The sequence below is a fragment of the Schistocerca americana genome, chromosome 1 (assembly GCF_021461395.2).
Source record: "Schistocerca americana isolate TAMUIC-IGC-003095 chromosome 1, iqSchAmer2.1, whole genome shotgun sequence".
In the NCBI taxonomy this organism is placed as follows: Eukaryota; Metazoa; Arthropoda; class Insecta; order Orthoptera; family Acrididae; genus Schistocerca; species Schistocerca americana.
In genome coordinates, this window is record NC_060119.1 from 725183396 (window position 1) to 725210602 (window position 27207).

General features: G+C 41.8%; 1 protein-coding gene across 1 annotated transcript in view; it reads right to left on the reverse strand.

Annotated features, from left to right (window-relative positions):
• The window catches only part of LOC124593850 (cilia- and flagella-associated protein 43), a 219326-nt gene that overhangs the window by 183242 nt on the left and 8877 nt on the right, over window positions 1-27207 (reverse strand). Inside the window, exon 6 of the mRNA XM_047132200.1 lies at window positions 22937-23131. Coding sequence (XP_046988156.1) covers window positions 22937-23131 — 195 coding nt within the window. The remainder of the gene's footprint in view (window positions 1-22936; window positions 23132-27207) is intronic.

A 27207-nucleotide genomic window follows, 5' to 3' on the forward strand; every position in this document is an offset into this window, starting at 1 on the left:
AGGTGATGAAAGCAGGTTTCAAAATTTTGACCCTGAAAACAAGAGAGCATCAGTGGAGTTTTGCCATAAATGATCACTGACACCAAAAAAGTTCAAGAGCATGCCATCAGCAGGCAAAGGGATGCTCACAGTGTTCTGGGAGGTTCAAAGTGTAGTGAATTTGGAATTCATGCTTAAAGACACCACCATAAACTCTGCAAGGCACTGTGAGACCATAACGAACCTGAAAGATTGAATTTTAAGAGCATGTCTATGCAAGGAGAACACTCTCCTTCAGCATGACAATGGCAGACTCCTTCAGCATGACAATGTCAGACTGCATAAGCTCTGCCACAGCTGCAACAGTTCAATGCCATGGGTTGTCTTCTATACAGTCCCAATTTTGCCCCATCCAATTTTCATCTGTTTCCAAAACTTAAAGAACACATTTGAGGACTTCATTTTGATAATGATGATGCAGAGCAAGAAGAGGTGAGGTTGTGGCTCCATCAACAAAGTCAAACATTCTACAGTGACGGTATCAACAAACTGTCCTCTCATTGGGAGATATATACGTTCATCACCAGAGTGACTATGTAGAGAAATAAATATGTAGACATGAAGAATAAAGATGTAGAATGTTAACAAAGTTTGTTTTACTTAAAAAGCATTAAGAGTTGTCACATAAAACAGTTGGAGGTATTACTTCTCAGGCCATGCTCATATTTCCCATTTTGATATTAGTCATTAATCTTCACTTTATACAACACTTTCAAGTAACATCTTATACAACAGTTTTAATCCAAATAAAGGAGGTGAAATGCAGAACTTCAGAATTCATTATTTTCAGCTTTCCTTTTACACCATTTTGATCATGCTAAAATTGCTGCTGCTTTGGTGGCTAATATTATTCATTGATGTGGTCTATGTATCTCCCAAGTATCACTTGGGAGATTGATATTCCCCCAGACATACCTTTGGGAGTCCTGGGATAATGTCATATACTTAGCTACAGCATATTTGCTGAACTTTTTCATATTTGTTTTTAGTTTGTCATGTGTTGTAAAAATAGAACAACTAGGAAAGAAATTAAGTGGATAAACAGCTGTTTGATTCCAGGGACTCTTCTTTTTGGATAGTGGAGTTATTTCCTGAACCACAGGTATCCTGTTTAGTGGAGAAAAGAGCAAATAGCTGAGGAAGGTAAGAGAATAACTTCTGTTTCATGCTATGTGTGTAAGACTACATGATCTCAACGAGAAAGTACCTGAGAAACATTGTAAAATACTCTTATGTAGTAATCAGATGCTGTCACCTTGTCTCCATACTCTGGACATAATGCAGCACATAACACTATCACATGACCAGATTTTAAAACTTCACGATTCAGTTATAAAATACTTCATCAAAAGATACACAAAAATAACACTTAATATTTTGCTAATGAATAGTTAATTGCCCAAAACAAATTCCAAAGTGACTTACAAAATATTTGATTGTAAGAAAGATAATAATAATAATAATAATAATGTTGTGGTTGTTACTATTGTTGTTGTGGTTGTGGTCTTCAGTCTGAAGACTGGTTTGATGCTGCTGTCTGTGCTACTCAATCATGTACAAGCCTCTTCATCTCCAAGAATGTACTTACTGTGTTCATCTCTAGGTCTCCCTCTAAAATTTTTACCTACCACAGCTTCCTCCAGTACTAAACTGGTGATCCATTAATGTCTCAGAAAGTGTCATATAGTGATCCCCTCTTCCAGTCAGGTTGCATCACAAACTTCATTTCTTCCCAATTCTTTTCAGCACCTCCCCATTAGTTTGGTGATTTATCCATCTAATTTTCAACATTCTTCTGTAGAATCATATTTCAAAAGCTTCTATTCTCCTCATGTCTAATCCGATTATTGTCCATGTTTCACTTCCATACATAACTACACACACTAAAAATACTTTCAGAAAAGACTTCCTAACATTTAAATGTATATAATCAGGCAGAACATTATGACCACCTACCTAATAGTTGGTATGTCCACCTTAGGCACAGATAACAGCAGCCACACCTCATGACATGGAAGCAATGAGGCCTTGGTAGGTCACTGGAGAGAGCTAGCACTGCATCCACACATAAAAGTCTCCTAATTCCCTTAAGTTAAGGGGGTGGGGGCAGCACATCAATTTGAACTCACCACTGTGTTCCTTGAACCACTCCATGACACTCCTGGACTTGACATTGTGCATTACCTTGTTGAAAAATGCAACTGCAGTCGGAAAACATGATCATCATGAAGTGATGTATGGTACTACTTGGCCATCTGGTGCCTTGCACCAACTCAATTGGATCCATGGATGCCTATGTGAATGTTCTCCAGGGCATAATGGGGCCACTGCAAGCTTGTCTCTGTCCCATAGTACAGGTGTCTAGGAACTGTTCCCCTGGAAGATGATGGATTTGCACCCTCCTGTGAGCATGATGAAGAAGGCATAAGGATTCATCAGACCATACAGTGCTCTGCCACAGGACCAACATCCAGTGCTGATGTTCATGTGCCCATTTCAGTTGTAATTGCTGATGTCATGGTGTTAACACTGGCATATGTATGGGTCATCGGCTGAGGAGGCCCATCATTAGGAGTGTTTTGTGCACTGCATGTTCAGACACACTTGTTCACTGCCCAGCAATAAAGTCTGATGTTAGTTCTGCCATTGTTTGCTGCCTCTCCTGTTTTACCAGACTGCTTAGCCTACAATGTTCGACATCTATAATGAGCGGTGGCCACCCAACCCCATGATGTCTGGACATGTTTTCACCTTGGTTTCAACACGTGTTGAAAACACCCACCACATCACTCCTCGAACACCCGACATGACATGCAGGTTCCAAAATGCTCATACCAAGTCGCTGGGCCATCACAGTCTACCCTCGGTCAAACTCATATAGATCGCATGCCTTCCCCATTTACACATCGACAGCACACTCAATGATACTAAATGCACCATATGTGCATCTGACTAGCAGTCAGTCCTTGCCAGAAGATTCTGCTGTCACCCAGATGGGTTTATAGTGCTAGTAGATTAGTGATCATAATTTTCTGGCTGATCAGTGTATGTCTGATGTTTAAAAATTTCAGAGAACCTTTTCTTGCCATTGCCAGCACACATTTTGTGTTGTCTCTACTTCAGCCATCATCAGTTATTTTGTCTCACAAATAACACAACTCGTGTACTTCTCATTTCCTAATATAATTCACTTAATATCACCTGATTAAATTCAACCACATTCCATTATCCTTGTTTTGCTTTTGTTGGTGTTCATCTTACACTATGTGATCAAAAGTGTCCAGACACCCAAAAAAACTTATGTTTTTCATATTAGGTGCATTGTGCTGCCACCTGACAGGTACTTCATATCACCCACTTCAGTAGTCATTAGGCACTGTGAGAGAGCAGACTGAAGCACTCCACGGAACTCACGGACTTTGAACATTGTCAAGTGATTGGGTGTCAATTGTGTCATATGTCTGTACACAAGATTACCACACTCCTAAACATCTACTGTTTCTGATGTGATAGTGAAGTAGAAATGTCAAGGGACACCTACAGCACAAAAGCAGGCAGGCCCACCTCGACTGTTGACTGACAGAGACTGGCAACAGCTGAAGGGGGTCATAATGCGTAACAGGCAGACATCTATCCAGACCATCACACAGGAATTCCAAACTGCATCAGGATCCACTGCAAGCAGTATGACAGTTAGGTGCAAGGTGAGAAAACTTGGATTTCATAGTTGAGTGGCTGCCCATAAGCCTCACATCATGCCAGTAAATGCCAAACAACACCTCACTTGGTGTAGGGAGCATAAATACTGAATGATTGAACAGAGGAAAAATGTTGTGTGGAGTGATGAATCATTGCACACAATGTGGCAATCCGATGGCAAGGTATGGGTATGGCGAATGCCCGGTGAACGTCATCTGCCAGTGTGTGCAGTATCAACAGAAAAATCCGGAGGCGTTGTTGTTATGGTGTGCTCGTGTTTTTCATGGAGGGAGCTTTCAACCATTGTTGTTTTGCATGGCACTATCACAGCACAGGCCTACATTAATGTTTTAAGCATCCTCTTCCTTCCCACAGTTGAAGAGCAATTCAGGGATGGTGATTGCACCTTTCAACACGATTGAGTACCAGTTCATAATGCATGACCTTTGGCAGAGTGGTTACATGACAATAACATCCCAGTAATGGACAGGTCTGCACAGAGTCCTGACCTGAATCCTACAGAAAAACCTTTGGGATGTTTTGGAATGCCGACTTCATGCCAGGCCTCGCCAACCAGCATTGATACTCCTCCTCAGTGGAGCACTCTGTGAAGAATGGGCTGCCATTCCCCTAGAAACCTTTGAGCATCTGATTGAATGTATGCCTGTGAGAGTGGAAGCTGTCATCAAGGCTAAGGGTGGGCCAACACCATATTGAATTCCAGCATTACCGATGGAGGGGCCATGAACTTGTAAGTAATTTTCAGCCAGGTGTCCGGATACTTTTGATCACATCGTTTATATCCTCTTATCAAGACACTGTCCATTCCATTCTACTGCTCTTCCAGGTCCACTGCTGTTTCTGACAGAATTACAATGTCATTGGCACACCTCAAAGTTTTTATATCTTCTCCTTGAATTTTAATTCCTATTCCAATATTTTCTTTTATTTCCTTTACTGCTCGCTCAGTGCACAGATTGAATAGTATTAGGGATATGCTACAGCCCTGTATCATTCCCTTCTCAACCCCTATTTTCCCTTTCATGCCTTTGACTCTTGTAACTGCCCTGTTTTCTGTACAATTTCTAAATAGCCTTTCGTCTATGTATTTTATGCCTGCTACCTTCAGAATTTCAAAGAGAGTACTCCGCTGTCAAAAGCTTGCTATAAATGCTATAAACATAGGTTTGCCTTTCCGTAACCTGTCTTCTAAGACAAGTTGTACAGTCAGTATTTCCCCCACATTCCTATGTTTCTCCAGAATCCAAACTGATCTTTCCTGATGTTGGCTACTACCAGTTTTCCCAAATAATAATAATAATAAAAGGTAAATATTATTTGGTTAAAAGATGTTAAGTGGGACTTATGAGAAAGAATATCACAGAAGACATCATCAAAGAAACTGTAATCTTTGAATTCCCAGTTGCAAATCACATATCATCAGAAGGAGCTAAAATGCACTGAAAATAGTGCAAAGAGGAAAACAAGAAAAAATACAGCAAATTCTTGAAGAGATTTTGGGAAGAGAAGAAAAAAAGAAATTTTTCATGCAAAGGTAAGTTACAAATTTCATTTTTCAACACATCCCCAAAGCACTATTGGCATTCCAGAAAAAAAAAAATTCTGTTGAGGTATTTTCTTACGTAACAGTATAGGTGCTTCCACTGTTTCAACTAAAAGTGTGTTTGTCAGATTAGATCCTTGAGCTCCTATGCATAGTCACAGTGCCTCGTATTGATACCTGATGATAATCTGCAGCAGTTATCTGAAGGCTGTGCCATCCAACATAATAAGAATAATCTGGCTGAGAGCACAGGAGTGCACGATACATATGTACAGCTATTACAGGATCCATACTCCATGTGTTTCCTGTTGTGGCGTGAGGTATATTCAGAGAACTTTCTCTCTTGGCTTCTATATGGGTTCTATGACAGCATAATCAAAGTTCGTTCTTCGTATGAAAGCCTAGGTATTGAACACATCCTTTAAAGGGAATCAGGAACTCACCTAGTTATATGGTTTCAATCATTTTGAATGTGTGTCTTGTGTATATACTGCCTGCTGACTTGCCAGATTAAATGATTAATCCATTCTTCTGTAACCAGTGTCTGTAGTGATGTATTGTTTTCCTTCTTCTGTAACCAGTGCCTGAAGTGATGTATTGTTTTCCTCAAGTTATTTTTAATGGCCTCCAAGGAAGCATCATTAGCATAAATACACAATTTTTTGGCATATAGGAGTATAGCAGTTCTATCTGATAAGATACACGGGAGTCACTGATATAGAAGTTAAACAATATGGGGGAGGGAAGTGATCCTTGTGCCAGTCCTGTGCTGGTCATCTTCAGTCTGATAGTGCCCTGATCCAAAAACATTATTAACATCCTTTTCTGAAACAGGGACAGAAGTCTGCAGACAAAACTTTGTGGTACCTGCAAGTTTCTCAGTTTTAGAGCAAGAACAGGTAACAAGACTTTGTTGTATGCATGACTCAAGTCTGTATAAAGTGTCATTAAATATTTATTCATAGGATGATACAACCAGAGCTGCAATAACATATCTGTTGTGCACTGTACATGCCAGAAACCTAGTTGAAAGTTGGGTGTAGTTCAAAATGCTCTAGGCACTATTCCAAATGCTGTTGTATCAAATGTTTCAAAATTTTATGTATACAGGATAACAACAATACTGGTCTATGTGAATCAGCTCCTGATGCACCTTTCCTTTTCTTTAAAATGGAAGCAATATGTATCATATTCCTATATGTACCCTTAATGTGATCCTTTCACAGAGTGTTTAAGGTCTGTAATAACATATGTTTGCCCGAAAAGGCACGAACTTGATCACGGGAAAGCAAGTATTATCTGGTAGGGGTGCTGTACTTTTGAATGATTTGACTGCTACTTCTAACTCAGTTAATGCAAAAGGTTGCATTTTTGATTTGATCAGGTTCGGTCAGTTTCTCTAATGATTGGAGGGATTATCTCAGACAGTATTTCCTCCATCACTAGATGGTTTGTCAGTTTGGGGGGGGGGGGGGGGGGAGGGGGAGCATCCTTAGTGATATGGAACTGATGAATGTACTTCCAGATTGTCATTACTGGGCCTGATGATTGACTTACTACAGCATTCTGCTCACCTGCATCTTTTCCTTTCTTTAAGTTTTCTTTTCACTTGTGCCTGACTCCTGAGTGAAGTTTTCTTCCCTACTAAATTTTTTTATGCTTTTGTATGCTCCTAGCACTTCTTTCCCTTCTGAAATTACAGCTTGGCATGCATCATCCCTCCATGGCACTACCTTCTCCATCCTTCGCCTGCCATGAGGGCTGAATGGTATCAATGTCACTGCTGTCTTTACAACACACCAATCTGGTCAATTCTAATGTTCCCCATGGTGTAATATGACAATTGAAATCTCCCCTGACAACTGCTGGGTAGATGATCTTAGCCATCAAACTATGGAAGACATGTCAACTTCAGAATATGGGGCTCAGTATAATATCACAACAGATGTTTAGTATTTTATGCTTGTGTTCTAATATTACATACCTCAAAGGGATTATTTCCATTATCCATAGTTAGTCAGCTAAAATCCACACTATTTCTGGTTAGTACAACAACTCCACAAATCCATCTTCTTTGTCTTTACGTACAACATTATATCCTGGCATTCAGAAGTTCTTTTCCATTTGAAACCAAGTTTCTACCAGTATGAATTTCATATTCCATCAAGAAATGGCACAAGCTTACCCTGTTACAACTAACTGATGGAATGTTTCAAAACCTAACTTTTTTTCAGAGGATTACTGTCCACTATTCTGTAAGAGATTAACGGAATGTGTCTCAATCACTCTCACAATATGATATTTTAAATCTTTTGCAACTGCACCTGACTGAGCTGTATTAGTGAGGACGTTCACATGTCACACAAACTGTCAAATGAGGATTGCACTAGCAAATGATGAAACTGGTTGGAATGGATTCTGTACTATCAGGGGTGTTAGAACAGGTAGATTGTGACTGAAGTCTCTGGACACTTAGACAACAGATTGTGGCCACTGCTTGTTACTTACTTGTATATACAATCATACCTGAACAAAAGACAACAAATAGTGGAACTTAAATATCAAGAAGGAAATAATATACATATGTACCAGCCAGTGGAACAAAATGTTAAATATGGTGTGCCCCAAGGAACTGCTCTAGGTCCAAGCTTACTCCTGCTGTTCATAAATGACTTAAGAATCAGAAACCCCTTAAATTTGCAGACAACACCAACATTCTGATTAAAAGGAAGACTGTAGAATGAAATCAAAGTATGTACGTTACACATAACTGATTGGTTCTCCAGAAACGTTCTTATAATAAATGCAGAAAGGACAGTAACTATGCATTTACATACACACAAAGTATACACCCCTCAAGCCCTGTCATAATGTTATCTGGCAAAGATTTAGAAACTGTAAACAGCACTAAATTTCTTGGAATATGGATCCAAGAATTGTACAAATGCAAAAGCTGTAAACTATAGCCACGGAGATGCCACAAAATTGTACATATTTATAATTATTTAGATTAATTCTTGCTAATTCATAAGAAAAAGATTCATGATTTAAAGTAAATTTGTTTCCTTTAAAAAAAAAAAAAAAAAAAAAAAAAAGAGGTGGAGCGGGAAAAGGGGGGGGAGGGAGGGGGGGGGGGGGGAGAGAGAGAGAGAGAGAGAGAGAGAGAGAGAGAGAGAGAGAGGGGAAGAAGAAGAGAAGATGTGATTAACACAATGATGTAAAAATCCTCTTGCTTTTTAACTAGAAAACTGATATAAGTTCATGAGAAGAGCACGAAAACATTAATCTGTATGCATCCATTTGATTTCAGTTTTATGTATGTAATCTCATTCATGTTGTAGTGGATATACAATTCACAACCATCACATAAATTCATGTTGTGTCATCTCATCAATTCACAAAAATTGACTTGTCCAATATCAGTTTGTAACTACATACAAAAATGATGAAATGGAGCAATAAACAAATCAATCAATGTGTCTATGCCTTCTGGTACTTTCTGCATGTGTGGCTGGCTGCTGTTGAGCAGAATGACCCTTGAGGCCAGCTGAGTCTGTGGTGGCTGCACTGAGGTGCAATGCAGAAGCAGGTATGTACATATATTTAGTAACTTCCTTAAGCTGCATTCAGATATGTTGTGCTGTATAGCACATTTTGCATGTTGTACGCCACTGCAACACCATTTCTAGATGTGACCATATCAAAGCCATTTATAGCAGTGCATGACATTCTGAACATAAGGAACTATGGTGCACCTCATATTCAAAATGTAGGCCAGCATAAGTAATTTTAACTGATTGGGATGGGACATATTAAACTTCTCCAAGTCTTGACTTTTGTTTCAGGATATGGAGAACATCAAGAATTTTCACATCTCAAGTCAGTTTCCCCACAACTTCTTCATTGGTGATATTAAAATCTATTTATCCTATCAGGCCCTGCTTGATGGCAAGGAAATGAGGTACACAAAGGTTTGCTAGCTTCTGGTTTGCCTTAGCTCCAACACTGTTCACCCACTGCACCAATTTGAACTCAATCTACATGTGGTTTCTACTTTTCATAGGTATATTGATAATGACATCTTTACTCTAGGCATCACCTCACAGTTTAGTTTACCTACTGACATATGGTGCAGTCAATCAATATTATACTTAGAACTGTTCAGAGGCTGAGACATCCCTTCAGCATGTACCAAAAATGGACAACAAACATCTAACCCATATTGGTGGGCATCATGTCAACCCCTGTCTATTTTGTCTACTCTTGTGGTAAGTTGCTTTTCCATCTCATGAGAACTCCCTGGGTTGGGGACACTAATCTCTCCACTGCTTTTGATCTCTTCTGTATTCCCCAAACTGTCTCAATCTTCTTGACAATCATTACTGACACCTGTTTTGAGACTAAGTTGATGGGTTCCTTGGATTCTCCTTCATGTGCTACAGTAGATTTTTTACACTCAATTTTGCACACATTAAGCTGAGACATATTGTTGCCCTTCCCTTTCTTGACAGTTTTCAGTGCTATTTTACCACAGTATGTGTACATACCATTTTCAGGTCCACTATTAGGCCAACTCATAACTCATTTCTTAGGTACTGCACACAGAAGTTTTACTGTAAGTTCACTGTCCTTATGTATCCTGTTCCTGCACTGCCAACTTCCACTCCTGTATTGTCCTGACTGACATAACTCACATTCATAGCAGTCAATACAATTATACCCATCATTGATAACACATTGTCCTATATTAGTTTAGGTTTGTTTAGCACCTTGTCCTCCACTCTCTCAGTTTCCATGAAGCCCCATCACAGTTTCACATCATTTCTGTAGTGTACCAGAATACTACTGAATCTGTAGTGACAAATGATATTCTACTTCCTAGTGATGCAGCACAAAATAGCAAAAATGTACTTATGGTCATCCAGAGCACTGTCTCTGCTACAATGTTGCTGTGATAGATGTGAGGTACAGACACAATCACAAGTCTGTCACTTAACTATTAGCGCATAAATCCAAATTTATTAATAAGACATAGAATGAGCCAAACCAAGCAGGTTACGTTGAAAAGAAAGAGCAGATACAGAAGCAGAAAACAGTACATTGTTATCTGTAAAATACAAGTAATTGTCTCCAGCTTGTGAGTCATACCTCAGAACTTGTAAAGCAGTCTAAGGGTTCTGTACAGGCTTGTAAAACACTGGAGGCTGAGGAAGATCTGACACATGCAACTTTAGTAACAGCAAAGACATGGAGAAGAAGAATAACTTAAAAAGCTTCAAAATTTTCTACTATACATATCTGAAAAACACATACAGGGTGTTACAAAAAGGTATGGCCAAACTTTCAGGAAACATTCCTCCCAAACAAGAATGAAAATATGTTATGTGGACATGTGTCCACAAACGCTTACTTTCCATGTCAGAGCTCATTTTATTACTTCTCTTCAAATCACATTAATCATGGAATGGAAACACACAGCAACAGAATGTACCAGCGTGACTTCAAACACTTTGTTACAGGAAATGTTCAAAATGTCATCCATTAGCGAGGATACATGCATCCACCCTCCATTGCATGGAATCCCTGATGCACTGATGCAACCCTGGAGAATGGCGTATTGTATCACAGCCGTCCACAATACGGGCACGAAGAGTCTCTACATTTGGTACCGGGGTTGCGTAGACAAGAGCTTTCAAATGCCCCCATAAATGAAAGTCAAGAGGGTTGAGGTCAGGAGAGCGTGGAGCCCATGGAATTGGTCCGCCTCTACCAATCCATCGGTCACCGAATCTGTTGTTAAGAAGCATACGAACACTTCAACTGAAATGTGCAGGAGATCCATCATGCATGAACCACATGTTGTGTCGTACTTGTAAAGGCAAATGTTCTAGCAGCACAGGTAGAGTATTCCATATGAAATCATGATAACATGCTCCATTGAGCATAGGTGGAAGAACATGGGGTCCAATCAAGACATCACCAGCAATGCCTGCCCAAATATTCAGAGAAAATCTTTGTTGATGATGTAATTGCACAATTGCATGCGGATTCTCGTCGGCCCACACATGTTGACTGTGAAAATTTACAATTTGATCACGTTGGAATGAAGCCTCATCCATAGAGAGAACATTTGCACTGAAATGAGGATTGAGACATTGTTGGATGACCCATTCGCAGAAGTGTACCCGTGGAGGCCAATCAGCTGCTGATAGTGCCTGCACACGCTGTACATGGTACGGAAACAGCTGGTTCTGCTGTAGCACTCTCCATACAGTGACATGGTCAACGTTACCTTGTACAGCAGCAACTTCTCTGACGCTGACATTAGGGTTATTGTCAACCGCACGAAGAATTGCCTCGTCCATTGCAGGTGTCCTCGTCGTTCTAGGTCTTCCCCAGCCGTGAGTCATAGGCTGGAATGTTCCGTGCTCCCTAAGACACCGATAAATTGCTTCGAACATCTTCCTGTTGGGACACCTTTGTTCTGGAAATCTGTCTCAATACAAACGTATCGCACAACGGCTATTGCCCCGTGCTAATCCATACATCAAATGGGCATCTGCCAACTCCGCATTTGTAAACATTGCACTGACTGCAAAACCACGTTCATGATGAACACTAACCTGTTGATGCTACGTACTGATGTGCTTGATGCTAGTACTGTAGAGCAATGAGTTGCATGTCAACACAAGCACCAAAGTCAACATTACCTTCCTTCAATTGGGCCAACTGGCAGTGAATCAAGGAAGTACAGTACATACTGACAAAACTAAAATGAGCTCTAACATGGAAATTAAGCATTTCCGGACACATGTCCACATAACATCTTTTCTTTATTTGTGTGTGAGGAATGTTTCCTGAAAGTTTGGCCGTACCTTTTTGTAACACCCTGTATAGCTCTCTCAAGAGTGAGAGTCATACTGTTGCATCATAAACACAATCAAGTCCAGATTCAAAAGCAGTGTCAACAACACCCAGCACTGAAAGCATGTTTATTATGAACACCAGTGTATGCATAGAAAAGAAGTGAACATCTGGATGAAGTGTGCTGCTGTTTGTACAAAATCTGATTATTCCACAATTTACAAACACTACAAACACAAGAAATTCTGAGTATCATCCAGTAATTAGAAATATTAAATAACAATTAGATGTTGGTTGTTGGGTTTGAACTGGTGATCCACAGTGTGCAAACCAGCAATGCTAACCACATCACCATACTGAATGCAGCACAGCTTGCAGCATTGCTCTCTCTCCTGAACAAACAGGGAATAGAAGTTTCAGACATTCTCACTGGAGCTAGCTACAGCACCCTGTATCTATAACTTGTCAATGGTCCTTTGTATGACAGTACTGGTGGATCCTCATGATATAGTCATGTTGTCACATACTCTTCATTATGATGAGAACTGAAAATAACTCCCCCTGATGAAGCTTTGCTGTTATCAAGCAGGCCTTCAGTTTTCCTTGAATGGGTAGCTCCCATCGTAGATCTGTGCCTCTGAACAGCTGTATGATTTCATACAGGAGACATGGGTAATATTTCCATAGTTTTTCCTTCTTGATCAGGTGTCATACTCCTTGACTTCATATGAGCCATCAGAAATGCAATGGAGGTACAACATGGCCCAAAGTAACACTCTAGTACAGTTCTGATTGTCTCCATTCCTGCAGAGGTATAAAAATCCTTACTCAGTATCCTGGGCTTTGGTTAGATGGAAAGTGACGCCTAGCTGGAATATTTTGTGTACTACAAGCCCACTCACATGATTTGTACTTGCACTCTTCAACTTAACATCACCCACCCCAAACAATGAGTGTGCTTAAACCCTTGTACACAGGATGCATACAATGTCATATGCAGATAGTTTACCTAAGGAATTGGACATTTAAGGACAGTGTTCAGAGACAATGGATACTCAACCCAAGGAATTAACAGGAAATTCTCAGCTAAAACCAAGATCCGGGGGGGCAGATAAAGACGAGAATGTGCCAGCAAAGTCCATAGCTTTCCTTTCTTTTGTTGGAAATATTTCCTTAAAATTAGCAAGAATCCTTAGGAATTATAGGGTGAAAGTAATTTTCTGCCCACCGTCTAAGATTTCAGACCTGCTGGGGTCAGTGAAGGATAATTTGTAATTGCAGGGGGTGGGAATTTACAAAATACCTTGCCAGTGGGGTGATTTAATGAACTGAGACAATGGCTACCAGCTGGATAAACCATGCAGTCCCATCATCTCTGAGATCTACTCCTGACAAAGATGCCAGAATACTCCAAAAACTGTGTGGAGCAGCAACGATGAAGACAGCTGACCTTGCAGTTCCAAAAGCAAGGGTGCTGCAACTAGGCAGTGTTGTTCTTCTGTCACCGTGATTCTGATACTTGCAATGGCAATACTGTCAGTGCACTACGTAAGGCTGAGTGGAGAACATCTTTGTCAATCTTTGATGGCTCACCTGAAGATAACTAGCAGGTCTCTAGTTGAAAAATCTTTGAGTGAAATTTACAATAACTAGCTGCAATCCCAAAATCTTTTTGAACATTTGATTCAGCAGGAAAATTTTAAATTTCACATCAAATGCCTTTACGGGGAGGGGATGGCCTCACATGTAATAAGTTTTGACGCGCTACATGGTAAGAGAGCAAAAGTTTTAAGCTCTTTACGTTTCTTAATAAGATGTTGGGACCATGGTATAGTACCAAAATTTGCCACAGTGACACATTTTATTAAGACGCCCACTGCATGGAAGACAATGTAAGAGGCCAGTCATGCTATTGTTAATGAGAGATTTGCTATACAAGACAAAGGTTGCATGCTACTTCAGAAGAACTGTTCCATCAACATCTGAAGATTGCAGCACATCTTTCTCCTGTACCATGGGACTGGGATGATGCAATGACTTCAGCCCACGTTTTATTGGGTATATAAGGATTCACGTTCTTGGCAAATGTCAAAATTTAATCATTTGGGGCCATAACAGCCATCACCGCAGGGAATATCTGCATATTGTTCCATATATAACATCCTGGAAAAGAATTTGGATGATGCGCAACACAAGAAATCAATTTTTCACGTACACCAAGTGCAGTACCTCTGATAAGTTACACTAGTGGTATTGAAGAAGCTGTGTGATGCCTTCCTAAAGATGCTGCAGGAGAAATGCTAAGTGAAACTTGGCATGGTCTCTTGCAAGCTCCCCCCTCAATGGAGTAATATAACCTCTGAAGAAAGGGCTGCACTACAAAATCTCCAAGTGGATCCGGACATACTGGTCCTGAAGGCTGATAAAAGTAAATCAACTGTTCTGTTACCCCAAAGTCGTGTTTGGAGAAGGTGTATGGCCTACTTAGGGATACTATGTTTTGTGGCGGCGTTCGTAGCGACAAGCAATTCGCTGTAGAAACGGCTTACGAAGTCACCGCCACACTTTTAGTAGCGGGCCGACCGGTCCGCTGGAACAGTGAACAGAAAGAGGAAAACCCAAACACTCTGATTAAATAAAAGTCGGTACTTATCTTTATTAACGAAGATACAGCAACACAGTAGTGAACTCCGTGTCTACAGAAATCTGTCTAGTTCGAGTTGGAGCGGCTAGGTCAGCGTCGGCTGATGACAAACAACAACTCTGCTGCGATGAACACACGACTGACTAGCAAGTACACAATTCGGTGGCGAGTATACAACTGAGCGGCGAATACAGAACTGTCCTAGCGCTCGCGACTCCAGCGCTTAAGAAACCAGAAGCCAGCGGTGGCGCGCGCAGACTTGCGGCGATTTCCTGTCTCGCTGGCGCTGCTTATGCGGACGGCGTCCGGACTTTGATGCTGCCAACCTTTTGGCAGCGGGCTCGGGTGGCATTACTGGCTAGGATATAACACTCCTCCCCCCCAAATCGCCGCACCGTCATTGAATAATGACGTGGCGAGCGTCGACGGCGGGGGAGGGGTCTGGCCGCAGGCGTAGCAGAAGAGACCGGGGCTGAGACTATTGTCGGTGGCAGTCCCCGGTCTGCACCCCAGCATTGGCTGCGCGGGGCCTCGGGAAACACCAACTGAAAACCGAGGTAAGGGTGCACGCCTGTGACCATGGGCGCAGCTTCTGGTACTGGACGCGACGAGGCGTCGGGACCCACGAAGAGAGGCAGCGTCTCCTGACGCTGCGTTGACGGCTGCTGAGTGGGCGCCGGACAAGGCGCTGCGGGGTCAGACTCCTTGGGGGTGCCCAAGGAAAGCGGCTGCAGGACAGGCTGCACAGCCACCGCTTGGGAAGGCGGCCCGGCTGAGGGGTCGACGTCCATCAGCTCCGAAGGCGGTGGCGATTGAAGAGGGACCGCAGGCGCCGGAGCGACCACCTGGGGCGCTCCCGGATGAAGCTGCGCGGGAGGCATCAACAGGACGGGCTGTTGGCGTGGTAGCGGCGACGGCTGCTGCTGCTGCCCTGGGGGCGGCAGCGAAGTCGGAAGGCGCGGCTGGACCCCGCTGCGGACCAAATCTGTGGACAAAGAACGAGCGGCAGAATCCGGACGGCCAGTGCGGCGCAACTGGTTCTGATGCCTCCTGTGCACCCCAGTAGCACCTTGAACAGTATAAAAACCGCGACCCTGGACTCTTATCACGGTACCACGTTCCCAACAGCGGCGACCGTGATAAACTCTGAAAAAAACGGCGTCGTTGCGCTGAAAACGCGTGCGATGCTCAGAAGCGGCGGGTCGATCCGGGGGGTGCAACAACCGTAGTAGGGTGCGATGACGACGGCCGTGGAGAAGCTCTGCAGGCGAAGGGCCGTCGCGTGGCGTGGTCCGGTACGACGACAGGAACGTGATGAGGGCCTGCTGACGAGAGTGCGTAGCACGAAGGCGGTTCATATGATCCTTGAATGTGCGTACAAAACGTTCCGCTGCACCATTCGATTGAGGGTGGAACGGCGGAGTAAGAACATGGCGAATGCCATTGGCAGAACAAAAACTTTCAAATTCAGCAGAGGTAAATTGTGGACCATTGTCAGACACTAAAACTTCTGGAAGACCCTCAATACAAAAAATTGAAGTCAACGCCTGTATAGTTTGTGCAGACGTTGTAGACTGCATGGGCACAACAAACGGAAAATTACTAAATGCATCTATCACGATGAGCCAACGAGAATGCCAATATGGACCAGCGAAATCAATATGTACTCGCTGCCAGGGACCGGCAGGGCGTGCCCACTCAAAAGAGCGTTGAGGCGGAGCAGCTTGGTGTTCGGCACACGACGAACAAACTGTAGACATCTGCGTAATCTGCTTATCAATGCCGATCCATGTACAATGACGGCGGGCAAGCTGCTTGGTGCGGACCACTCCCCAATGACCTTGATGCAACAAGTCGAGGACCTTGGATTGGAGCACTTGGGGAACCACTACACGAAGCTGGTCATTCTCGGTGCGTAACAGCAAAACTCCGTGCGAAACAGACAACAGATGACGTTGCGGATAATAGCGACGAACCACAGGATCCGATATGTCCTTTGCCTTGGACGGCCAACCACGTTGAACAAAACGTAATAGTAAACTCAGATGAGGATCCGTAGCTGTCTCACGTGCCACCTGACGATAATCAATCGGAAAATCCCGGAGGGATTGATGCTCATCGGCGTCAATCTGATGGCAAGAGTCGTCTGAGCAATCGAAGACATCATCCGCAGCAATCGGCAATCTAGAAAGCGCGTCAGCGTTTGCATGCTGAGCTGTAGGGCGATACAGTATCTCATACTGGTATTGTGATAACAAAAGAGCCCAACGTTGTAGTCTCTGAGCTGTCCGCTGAGGAACTGGTTTAGACGGATGAAACAGTGATGTCAGGGGCTTGAGATCTGTTACTAAATAGAATGGTCTACCATAGAGGTAGTGATGGAATTTTGTGACACCGAACACAATAGCCAACGCTTCCTTGTCCAATTGGCTATAATTACACTGAGCTTTGTTTAGCAATTTAGATGGAACGCAATAGGACGTTTGGTGTTACCGACTCGGTGAGACACCACAGCACCGAGGCCGAAAGAAGAGGCATCACAAGCTAACACCAGAGGCTTGTTAGGGTCGTAATGGACCAGACAACGATCATTCAATAAAGCCTCTTTAAGCTGCTGAAAGGCTGACTGGCAATCAGCTGATCACACAAACGGAACATTCTTACGGCAGAGACGATGAAACGGTGCAGCAATCTGTGATGCATTAGGTATAAACCTAATATAATACGTCAATTTGCCAAGAACTGCTTGCAATTCATGCAGATTGCGAGGGGCAGGCAAATCATGAATAGCTGCTAAATGTGACTGGGAGGGATGAATGCCTTGAGCATTAATAACATGTCCCAGATATTCCAACTCCGTAAGGAAAAATGAACATTTATCGATGTTGCAACGTAGGCCTGCCTGAGACAACACTTTAAACAAACACTCCAAATTACGGAAATGTTCAGCAGGCGTCCGACCGGACACAACAATATCGTCTAAATAGTTGCAACACGATGGCACATTAGCCAGAAGTTGTGACAAAAAACGCTGAAAAACAGCTGGAGCTGACGCACAACCAAAAGGCAAACGCAGAAAACGGAACAACCTCAATGACGTGTTTATGGCAAAATACTGTTGTGATTGCTCGTCGAGGGGCAATTGCAAATATGCTTCACGGAGATCAATTTTGGAAAAGAAACTAGCTTCCACTAGCTTCCCCTAACTTATCCATCAGCTCGTCCGGTCTAGGCAAAGGAAAAGAATCAATGACAGTCTGAGGATTAACTGTCGACTTAAAATCAGCACACAAACGTAACTTGCCAGACGGTTTCTTTATAATAACTAAGGGAGAAGCCCACTGGCTCGCTGAAACGGGTTGAATAACACCGTTGTTTTGCCAACGACGAACTTCATCTTCTACAGGTGCCCGGAGGGCGTGAGGCACTGGACGAGCACGACAAAATCGAGGCTGAGCATTATCTTTTAACGTAATATGAGCAGCAAAGTTCGCAGCACAACCTAGTTCGTCTTTAAATATGTCACTGTATTGTTTACACAAATCGGTTATGCTGTCTTGAGGAACAACAGAATTAATTTGCAACACATTGTCTTGGATAGACAGGCCAAACAAGTCAAAACAGTCTAATCCGAAAATGTTTACACTGTCTGTAGCGCGGAGCACTGTGAATGAAACTGTTTTTGTATTGCCACGGAATGTGGCTGGCACGCTACATACACCTAACACAGGAATTTGTTCTCCACTATAAGTAGCCAAAGAATGTTTTGCCGCTGAAAGTTTAGGGCGGCCGATAGCCGCATACGTAGCACTATTTATGAGAGTCACAGACACACCAGTGTCTAATTGAAAATTGAAGGTCTTATCCTGGATGAGTAGCTTCACAAATAGTTTATTACACTGTCTCTGGATCGGTGCAGTGGAGGCGGAAGACACAAAATCAGCGTGTTTAGCGCGTGTTCGCTGCTTACGACAACTCGTGGGTTGGGCGGGTGGAACAACAACTTCCGCTTCACTTGCAGTCTGTACATTACTTTTTACAGTGTTTGAATTACGCTTGGGTCGCATAGCAGAGGGCTGGGTGGGTGGCTTATTGCGAACAAGTTTATTACCCACACGAACCGTGGAAGAGTCTTTAAACACGACCTTCTGGGCGGGCTGGCTTTGAAGAACATGAATATCCATGGGCTGGGCAGCACTAGAATTGTTCTTGCGTTTACGCAAACAAACAGTCTGGATGTGTCCTTTCCTTTGACAAAAGTGACAAACCGCGTTTCTTAACGGGCAACGTTCACGAGGATGAGCAAGAACACACTTAGGGCAAGACTTAACTCTATCATTTTGCACACGCGGCTGACGAATGTGTTTAACATGACGCGGCCGGCTAGTGTTTACAGTCTGACTCGGCCGGTGGGGCCGCAGGCGTGACATAACTTGCTTAGCACAGGCAATTTGAGAAATACATGGCTGATCTAACTCACACTCAGCATAGTCAAAAGTATCTTGGGCTTCAATGATGTTCATCACAGTCTCTAATGACGGGTCAGGCAACTTTAAGATAGCAGCACGAACACGAGAATCTGCAATGTTTTGAGTAATAGCGTCTCGTAACATGACATCACTGTAGGAAGCTCCACACACACAATTAAATCGGCACTGACGGGTGAGGCCCCGTAAATCTGTTAACCACTGTTTATTAGATTGATGTGGCAGTTTCTTTAATCTGAAGAACTTGAATCTGGCTGCTGCCACATGAACTCGCGACTCGAAATACTCAGCAAGCTTGTTAACAACATCGTCATAGTCTAAAGCTTCTGGCTGGGATTCCGGGAACAACTTACAAAGGAGTCGATAGACTTCCACGCCTGCAGTGGAAATTAAATAAAGCTGCCACTCAGTACCTGTGATTTTGTAGACTGTCATGTGCGCCTGCAACTGCGCGAAATATTCTCGCCATTCTTCTCGTGATGCATCAAAAGCACGGAAAGGTGGTGCTGCCTGTGCTTGTTCCTTTTGTGTTGGAGGATTAGCCGCTTGTTTGGCGATTGCTTCCACCAGACTTTGTATTTGCTGACTCTGTAACAAGATCAACTGTTGTAATTCGGCAGACATAGTGAACACAAATTAAACCAGCCCCCAAAATTTTATCGCTATAATTAGTATAACCAGAAACAAGTTGAACCAGCCCTGCACACGAGTTCGGAAGTCCTCGTCGCCAGTTTTGTGGCGGCGTTCGTAGCGACAAGCAATTCGCTGTAGAAACGGCTTACGAAGTCATCGCCACACTTTTAGTAGCGGGCCGACCGGTCCGCTGGAACAGTGAACAGAAAGAGGAAAACCCAAACACTCTGATTAAATAAAAGTCGGTACTTATCTTTATTAACGAAGATACAGCAACACAGAAGTGAACTCCGTGTCTACAGAAATCTGTCTAGTTCGAGTCGGAGCGGCTAGGTCAGCGTCGGCTGATGACAAACAACAACTCTGCTGCGATGAACACACGACTGACTAGCAAGTACACAATTCGGTGGCAAGTATACAACTGAGCGGCGAATACAGAACTGTCCTAACGCTTGCGACTCCAGCACTTAAGAAACCAGAAGCCAGCGGTGGCGCGCGCAGACTTGCGGCGATTTCCTGTCTCGCTGGCGCTGCTTATGCGGACGGCGTCCGGACTTTGATGCTGCCAACCTTTTGGCAGCGGGCTCGGGTGACATTACTGGCTAGGATATAACACTATGTACAGGAAGATTTATCATGACCCTTCTGCATATGTGCAACGAAAGACATGTCGACTCTTGAATTCTTCTTCATTTCCTCCGGAAACAGTCAAATGGTCAAGACCACATGGCAGCATACCACCATTCCTAAAGTGCAAAAACAAGGTCTTCCTTTACAGCTTACAGTGAGTAATATTAAAGTCACTATGTATGATTTAGCCAAACATCTTGATTTCATGCTGAGACCACTGGTTGGCAAACATTCAGATCATATACGAAACTCTGCTGATTTTATCCACAGACAGGGTTATACACCTAAGTTGTTCATATCTTTTAGTGAGTTTTGATGTAGAATTTCAATTTTCAATGGTACCTCTTGCTGATTTCCTAGCATTAATTGGTAAACAGTTTCAGTTGGACATCACTGGTTCGTTTAGACATACTCTCTCCTAAGGCTATTTTATGTTTAACCAGGAATATTTTGAACAGATTGACAGCGTTGCCATGGTTAGCCTCTTGTGTCCCCTGGTGGTAAATATTTTTAATGAAAGATTTTGAGGAAAAAGCACTTGAATCAGCAGTTCTTAAAGAAAGCGTTTTTTGGAGGTACGTGGATGATACTTTTGTAGTGTGGTCCCATGGAGGAGAGAACTCCATTCATGAGAACATTGAATTTACTATGGAATTAGAGAAAAGTGATTGTTTCCCATTCCTGGATGTTTTGGTTAGAGAGAAGAGTGATGGTTCTCTTGGAGTTGCTGTTTACCATAAGCCCACTCACAGTGATTTGTACTTGCACTCTTCAAGTTGCCATCACCCATTCCAAGCCATGAGTGTGCTAAAAACCTTGTACACAGTATGTATACAATGTCAGATGCAGATAGTTTACTAAAGAGCTTGCACATTCAAGGACAGTGTTCAGAGATAATGGATACTCAAACCAGGAAATTAGAACTGGGGGGGTGGGGGGGGGGGGGCAGATAAAGAGGAGAACGTGCCAGCAAAATCCCTAGCTTTCCTTTCCTTTGTTGGAAATATTTTGTTAAAAATAGCAAGAATCCTTAGGAATTTTTGGGTGAAAATAATTTTCTGCCCACCATCTAAGATTTCAGACCTGCTGGGGTCAATGAAGGATAATTTGTTACTACAGAGGGTGGGAATTTACAAAACACTTTGCCAGCGGGGTATGGCCTATATAGGACAAATAACATGCACAGTGGAAGAATGTTGTACAGAACATACATGTTGCACTCACCTTATGCAACCCAGCAAGTCTGCAGTTGCAGAACATTGTATCTCCAATGGACATTCAATGGAGTATGCCGAAACATTCATTTTGGCCACAGCAAAATGTTTTTGGGAGTCCAAATAAAAAAATCCATTAAATTATGCGGTGCTGCAAATTTAATGAACTGTGACAGTGGCTATCAGCTGAATAAGCAATGGAATCCTGTTATCTCTGAGATATATTCCTGATAAGATGCCAGAATACTCCATAAATTGTGGGGAGCAGCAACAGTGAAGACAGCTGAACTTGCAGTACCACCAGCAAGGGTGCTGCTGCTGAGTGGTGTGGTCCTTCTGTCACCATGACATTGAAGCTTGCATGGCAATACTATCAGGGTGCTATATAAGATGGTGTTGAGAACATCTTCATCAGTCCTCAATGCCTCATCTGAAAATGACTGACAGGTGTCCAGTTGAAGTATCATGGAGTGAAGTTCATGACGGCTGGCTGTAATCCCAATATCTTTTCTAACATTTAATTCACAAGGAAGATTTTAATTTTCACATGTTGATTAATGTTACAACTATAAATGTACTGATATACATATCCTGCAATCTGAGTCATTCCACATCATTTTGATAAAAGAGTCATTGAAATAACATATAGCTCATGTAATGAACATCTTTTATTATGTTGCTGGTCTTTTCTTTTCTCTTCTCTTGGAATCTAGCAAAAAGTCTGACACAACTGTAATTCATCATCTTGGTTATTCCTGATATATCTGTTTGTATTCTCATCTAGTCTAGTAATTCTCATAATGCACCTAGGAATAGCTCACTGTTCACTCCTCAGTTTTTGAATGGTTTTCATAATGAGACTCCACATCTTAGTATCATAGTTAAAAACTGGTAATGCACACTAACTAAACTGATTTTCTGTAGTATACATACTACACTATGGTATGAAAATCATCCAAGACGTAGATGTCTCACACATATTTTTTAAATTTGTTCGAAAAATACTGATCATTATCAATTCAACGGAATAGATACATGGAACACAACTCTGTTACCATCTGTCTTCAAACAATTTTTAGACTTAGACTTTCTTATGAGTTGTATGCAATGGTTAAAGTAGGTGTGCAAATAATATAAATCATCACAATAATTGACTTGTTACCATACATGCTGGCTTTGGAATGTCACGTTTAATTATGTGCTCCCATAGTAGTTCAAGAACACCATCCATCATATCCACCAAAGCCCTCTCACGAAAGTCATCTGCCAATTCAGCTAAACGGCGTGCTTCTTCTTCAGCAGCAAGTTTGTCCAGTATCTCTTGCTCACTAGGTGAAATATATGGTTTTGCTTTCACCTGTAAATAAATACTTCTTTTTATCATGGATGTTACAGAAAAACTCACAGTACATTAGAAGTTTCTACTTGTTTATCTGCTATAATTTTACACAAATTTTTTAAATACAATTTTATGTTAATGACAATAATTGCATCAGGACTGTAAAGAAACATGTATTCTTTCTGTTATAGAGGTAAGTGTCTGTTACGTACAATACAGCTGAGATAGCCCATACTTCAGACAATGCCATATTTCATTTGTTGGGCCATAGACATGATGTTGGTGTTCAACAGCATACAGCAATAATGACTTTTCAGACAATTTAGGAGATAGAGAAAAAAATTCTTTTTGCTGCTTACAACAACATGATAGTAGTCATTGGTAAAAAACAAGAACTTATTGTTCAGAAGCAATTTGTAGCAAACTCAAATTTTAGTGATGAATGCCCTAAGAATCCTAAAATCAGTGTGTATGAGGTAGTGCCTTGTGCTAACATACTGTTGCTATGTTCAGTCATTTCTTTGCTGTGGGATTCTGTGCTGGGGTCAAATATACCAAACACTAAAGCAATTTTGTACCCACAGAGAAAGAATGCAAGGAAATATTTTAAAAATTGGGTATCCTCACTGTGCCAATTGAGTTCATTTATCAATCTGTTGCACACATCAGGAAAAACATTAAAAGATGTGCCTTTAATAGCTCTATACAAAATCATGATACAGGAGCTAGTTTGGACACATATTTGCCAAGGGAAATCAAACAAAAAGCTCTGAACAGCATTTCCTATCATGGATTGAAATTTTACAATAATTTGCTAAAGGAAATAAAAAGAGGTAACTGAAATACATCTATTTAAAATGGGAGCCAAAGCATACCTCATAAAAATTGAATGTTACACAACTGTGATACAGATTTCACATTAGGGGTTCATAATTTAAAATATTTTTAGGTACAACATCTCACTCATCATGAGGAAAAGCTGGATTAGTTTTTCTGACAGGCAGTAGGGAAGACATGGAGAGAGAGCCATGGCCCCCAGTCGTGGCAAATGTATGAGTTTGTTTGCGGGGAAAAGAGTAAAAGAACAGTGCATAATTATTTTTATGTTGTTCAAGCTGTACAAAAGTAAGAGAAGTGAAGTTATTTGGAGAGACTGATCTCAGATATCCCCTTGCACTGTTTACTGAACCTGATAAATCCAAGCTGTCAGTAACAGAAGCAAGGTACTTGTTACCTACATGCACTTGTTACCTATGTCTCACATGTTTTTAGAGCTATTTGTTCATCTTCTGTTCTGACCCCACCTGTCTCTGTCTTCACTACATCACATATTTATTTTGTGCCTGATGTAATTATCTTTTTTACATAATAAAGCTGCTTAGATTTCTGGATTACCTGCTTCAATATTTTGCAGCATTTTTTGTAATGCATTACAACGCTGCCATCAAAACTGTTCCTAGATAATACACACAGTTTCCATTTTCTCCCACATGATACCTTTAATCCTACCTTTAATCCTTGTGTAATCCATGGTTTATTTCTAGACTTCCATTTAATTTGAGTTACCTTTAGGGGAAAACAACTTTCAAATGAGGAAGTAGCATTATTAATGAATGCTTCTGAAGCAGGAACATGCAGGTATTGCCACTTACATGACAGTCATGCAGCAAGCCAACTTTACTGTTGCACCCATGCACTTTGTTCAGGATGTAGGCTATGGTGATGATATGGTAATGGGACTTGATAAGTACACTTGCCAAAAATGTATTTATTCTGCTAAATGACTAAGTGAACCTGTGAAAAAAATGAGATCAGATTGCAATGTCCATTAACCAGCAATCATGATAACTGTGTTTGCATAACAGTTCCTAAAATATCGATCCCGGAGACTGTACACTCCTTGGTGCCGAGTGCACTGTCTGTTTGCATGAGCATAGGAGAACAATGGATGCATGTCTTGAATTAAATGTAACTTTTTCCTCACGATTGCAGACGCACCATGTGTTTTATGACTCCAACATAGTGAAGGCAGAAACAAATGAAGAGCACCAAACAAACTTCCATTAAGTGTCTGTGGTGAGCTTGCACCAAGCTCAACCCACATGGTCCACAGATTGAAATTATAGACCCTCGAAAAATGCATCTGTACTGTACAGTGGCACAGTTTCCAGTGCTTTGATTTTCCTGCTGACCTGCATCCATGCGTGCCACATGGTGCCACAATTTTGCCTATCAGCAGGTATGCAAGCTGATGAATATCTGACACAGCTAACTACAGCCAGTCATTAGTGCTCTGGTCCACTCGTGCATGTTTGCAGCATGGCTGCCACACTTTGGCAGTATAGTAAACCTCTATCCATTTCATGTCTTTGAGCAACATCTGAAATTTCTGAATGTTTGACTTATTTATTACCCTCCTGTAATCAGATTTAATAGATTTTATATCCTGACAGTTTTTAACATTTAACATAAGATGGTGCATTACATGATCAGATAGCCCATTTACTATTGGTTTTGTGATATGACTTTTCTCCCAAGATTTGTAGACAAAGATATTATCAACAGCAGTCTCAGAGCATTTTAATACCCTAGTTGCAAAGTTCACAGTAGGGATTAAACTGAATGACAGTGTTACTGATAGCAGTAGTTGTTCACTGACAGAGCTTTTCAATAAATCCACATCAAAACCACTAGCAACACCATTTCCTTGTTTTTTACTGCGAGACTGGAGGCCTAGGGGGGGGGGGGGGGGATAATAACAAAATGTGCCATATCCCTGCAGGCTGTTCTCAGGGCATTATTTATGTTTTTCCTTATAGTTAGTATTTTAACAATTTTGTGCTCTTTAACAACACTTGTCTCATGAAATTTTAGTATGGGCACAAAAGACCTTGCTGTAGGACACCCACATTAACATGTCATCATCCCCATCTTCATCAATGTCTTGAAACAGACACAAATTATCCTGTGAAATCATACTTACAATGCATTAAGAATCAGTATTATGTGAATAATCTTGCTTCTCATTTATTGCTCCCATACGGACCACGGAGACAAAAACAGAGTAATGGCACCAGGTGCAAAAGCATTTACTTAGTCACTGATCCTGGGCTCATTATGGTTGGAATGGGAAGAAATCATAACATGTGATAATGCTTTAAGTAACCTCTGCCATGTACTTCACAGTGGTTGGAGAGTATCTATGTATATGTAGATGTTTCCTAGTGTTTTATAAGCAGTTCTGATTTATTTTTAATTTGTCATTTGCATGGGGTGTACTCTGTCCCACATGGTCATTTACTTCTTTGACATGTATTGTGTTTTTGAAAGTAAAATACTTAATGACAATGGTTCAGCTGACTCCATAGCACAGCTAATTCAACCATTTGCAGGGGGTTAAGTAGACCACTCACAACTATCTTACAGTTTGTCCTCTGCTACTGTTAATATTTAGATGAGGCCTTTAATAATTCTTTAATACATTTATTACTGAGTGCTCAGCACAATGATGTGTTGAAAGAAAACATTAAAAACCGGCTCACTTATGCTAATGTTATCCTACCGTCATCGTCGGCTGATACTCGTATCCGAGTTTTCATTTCTCTCCTGAGACTTCCGTTGTCACGGTTCAGGCGTGGAAGTGTCGTTGATGGCTTAGCAATCCAATCCTAGCATGGAACAGGCGGCCACAGACATTACAGCTGATGGAAGGTGGAGGACGTGGCTGAGCCTGGAGGAGTTTACGTCTCCGGCATTTGTCATCCTCCATTCTTCGACGTTCCAGCTCAAAGTTTTGAAGAGCATTTGAGGTAACTGAGCGCCAGCGACTTCGGTCCTCTGCTATTGTAGACCAGTTACTCGGATCGATGTTCAAGTTTTTCAGATTTTTCTTGTACTGATCCTTATAACGTTTGAGAGGGGGCACCTCGTGACCTTTTACCTGTGCTCACTTCGGTGTACAGCATTTGGCGTGGAAGTCTGTCATTTTTCATCCGCTGGACATGTACGACCCATCTGAGTTGATGCACAATGATAAGAGCTTCCATGTTATACATTTTTGCTTTCTCAAGAACAGCCGTGTTGGATATGAAGTC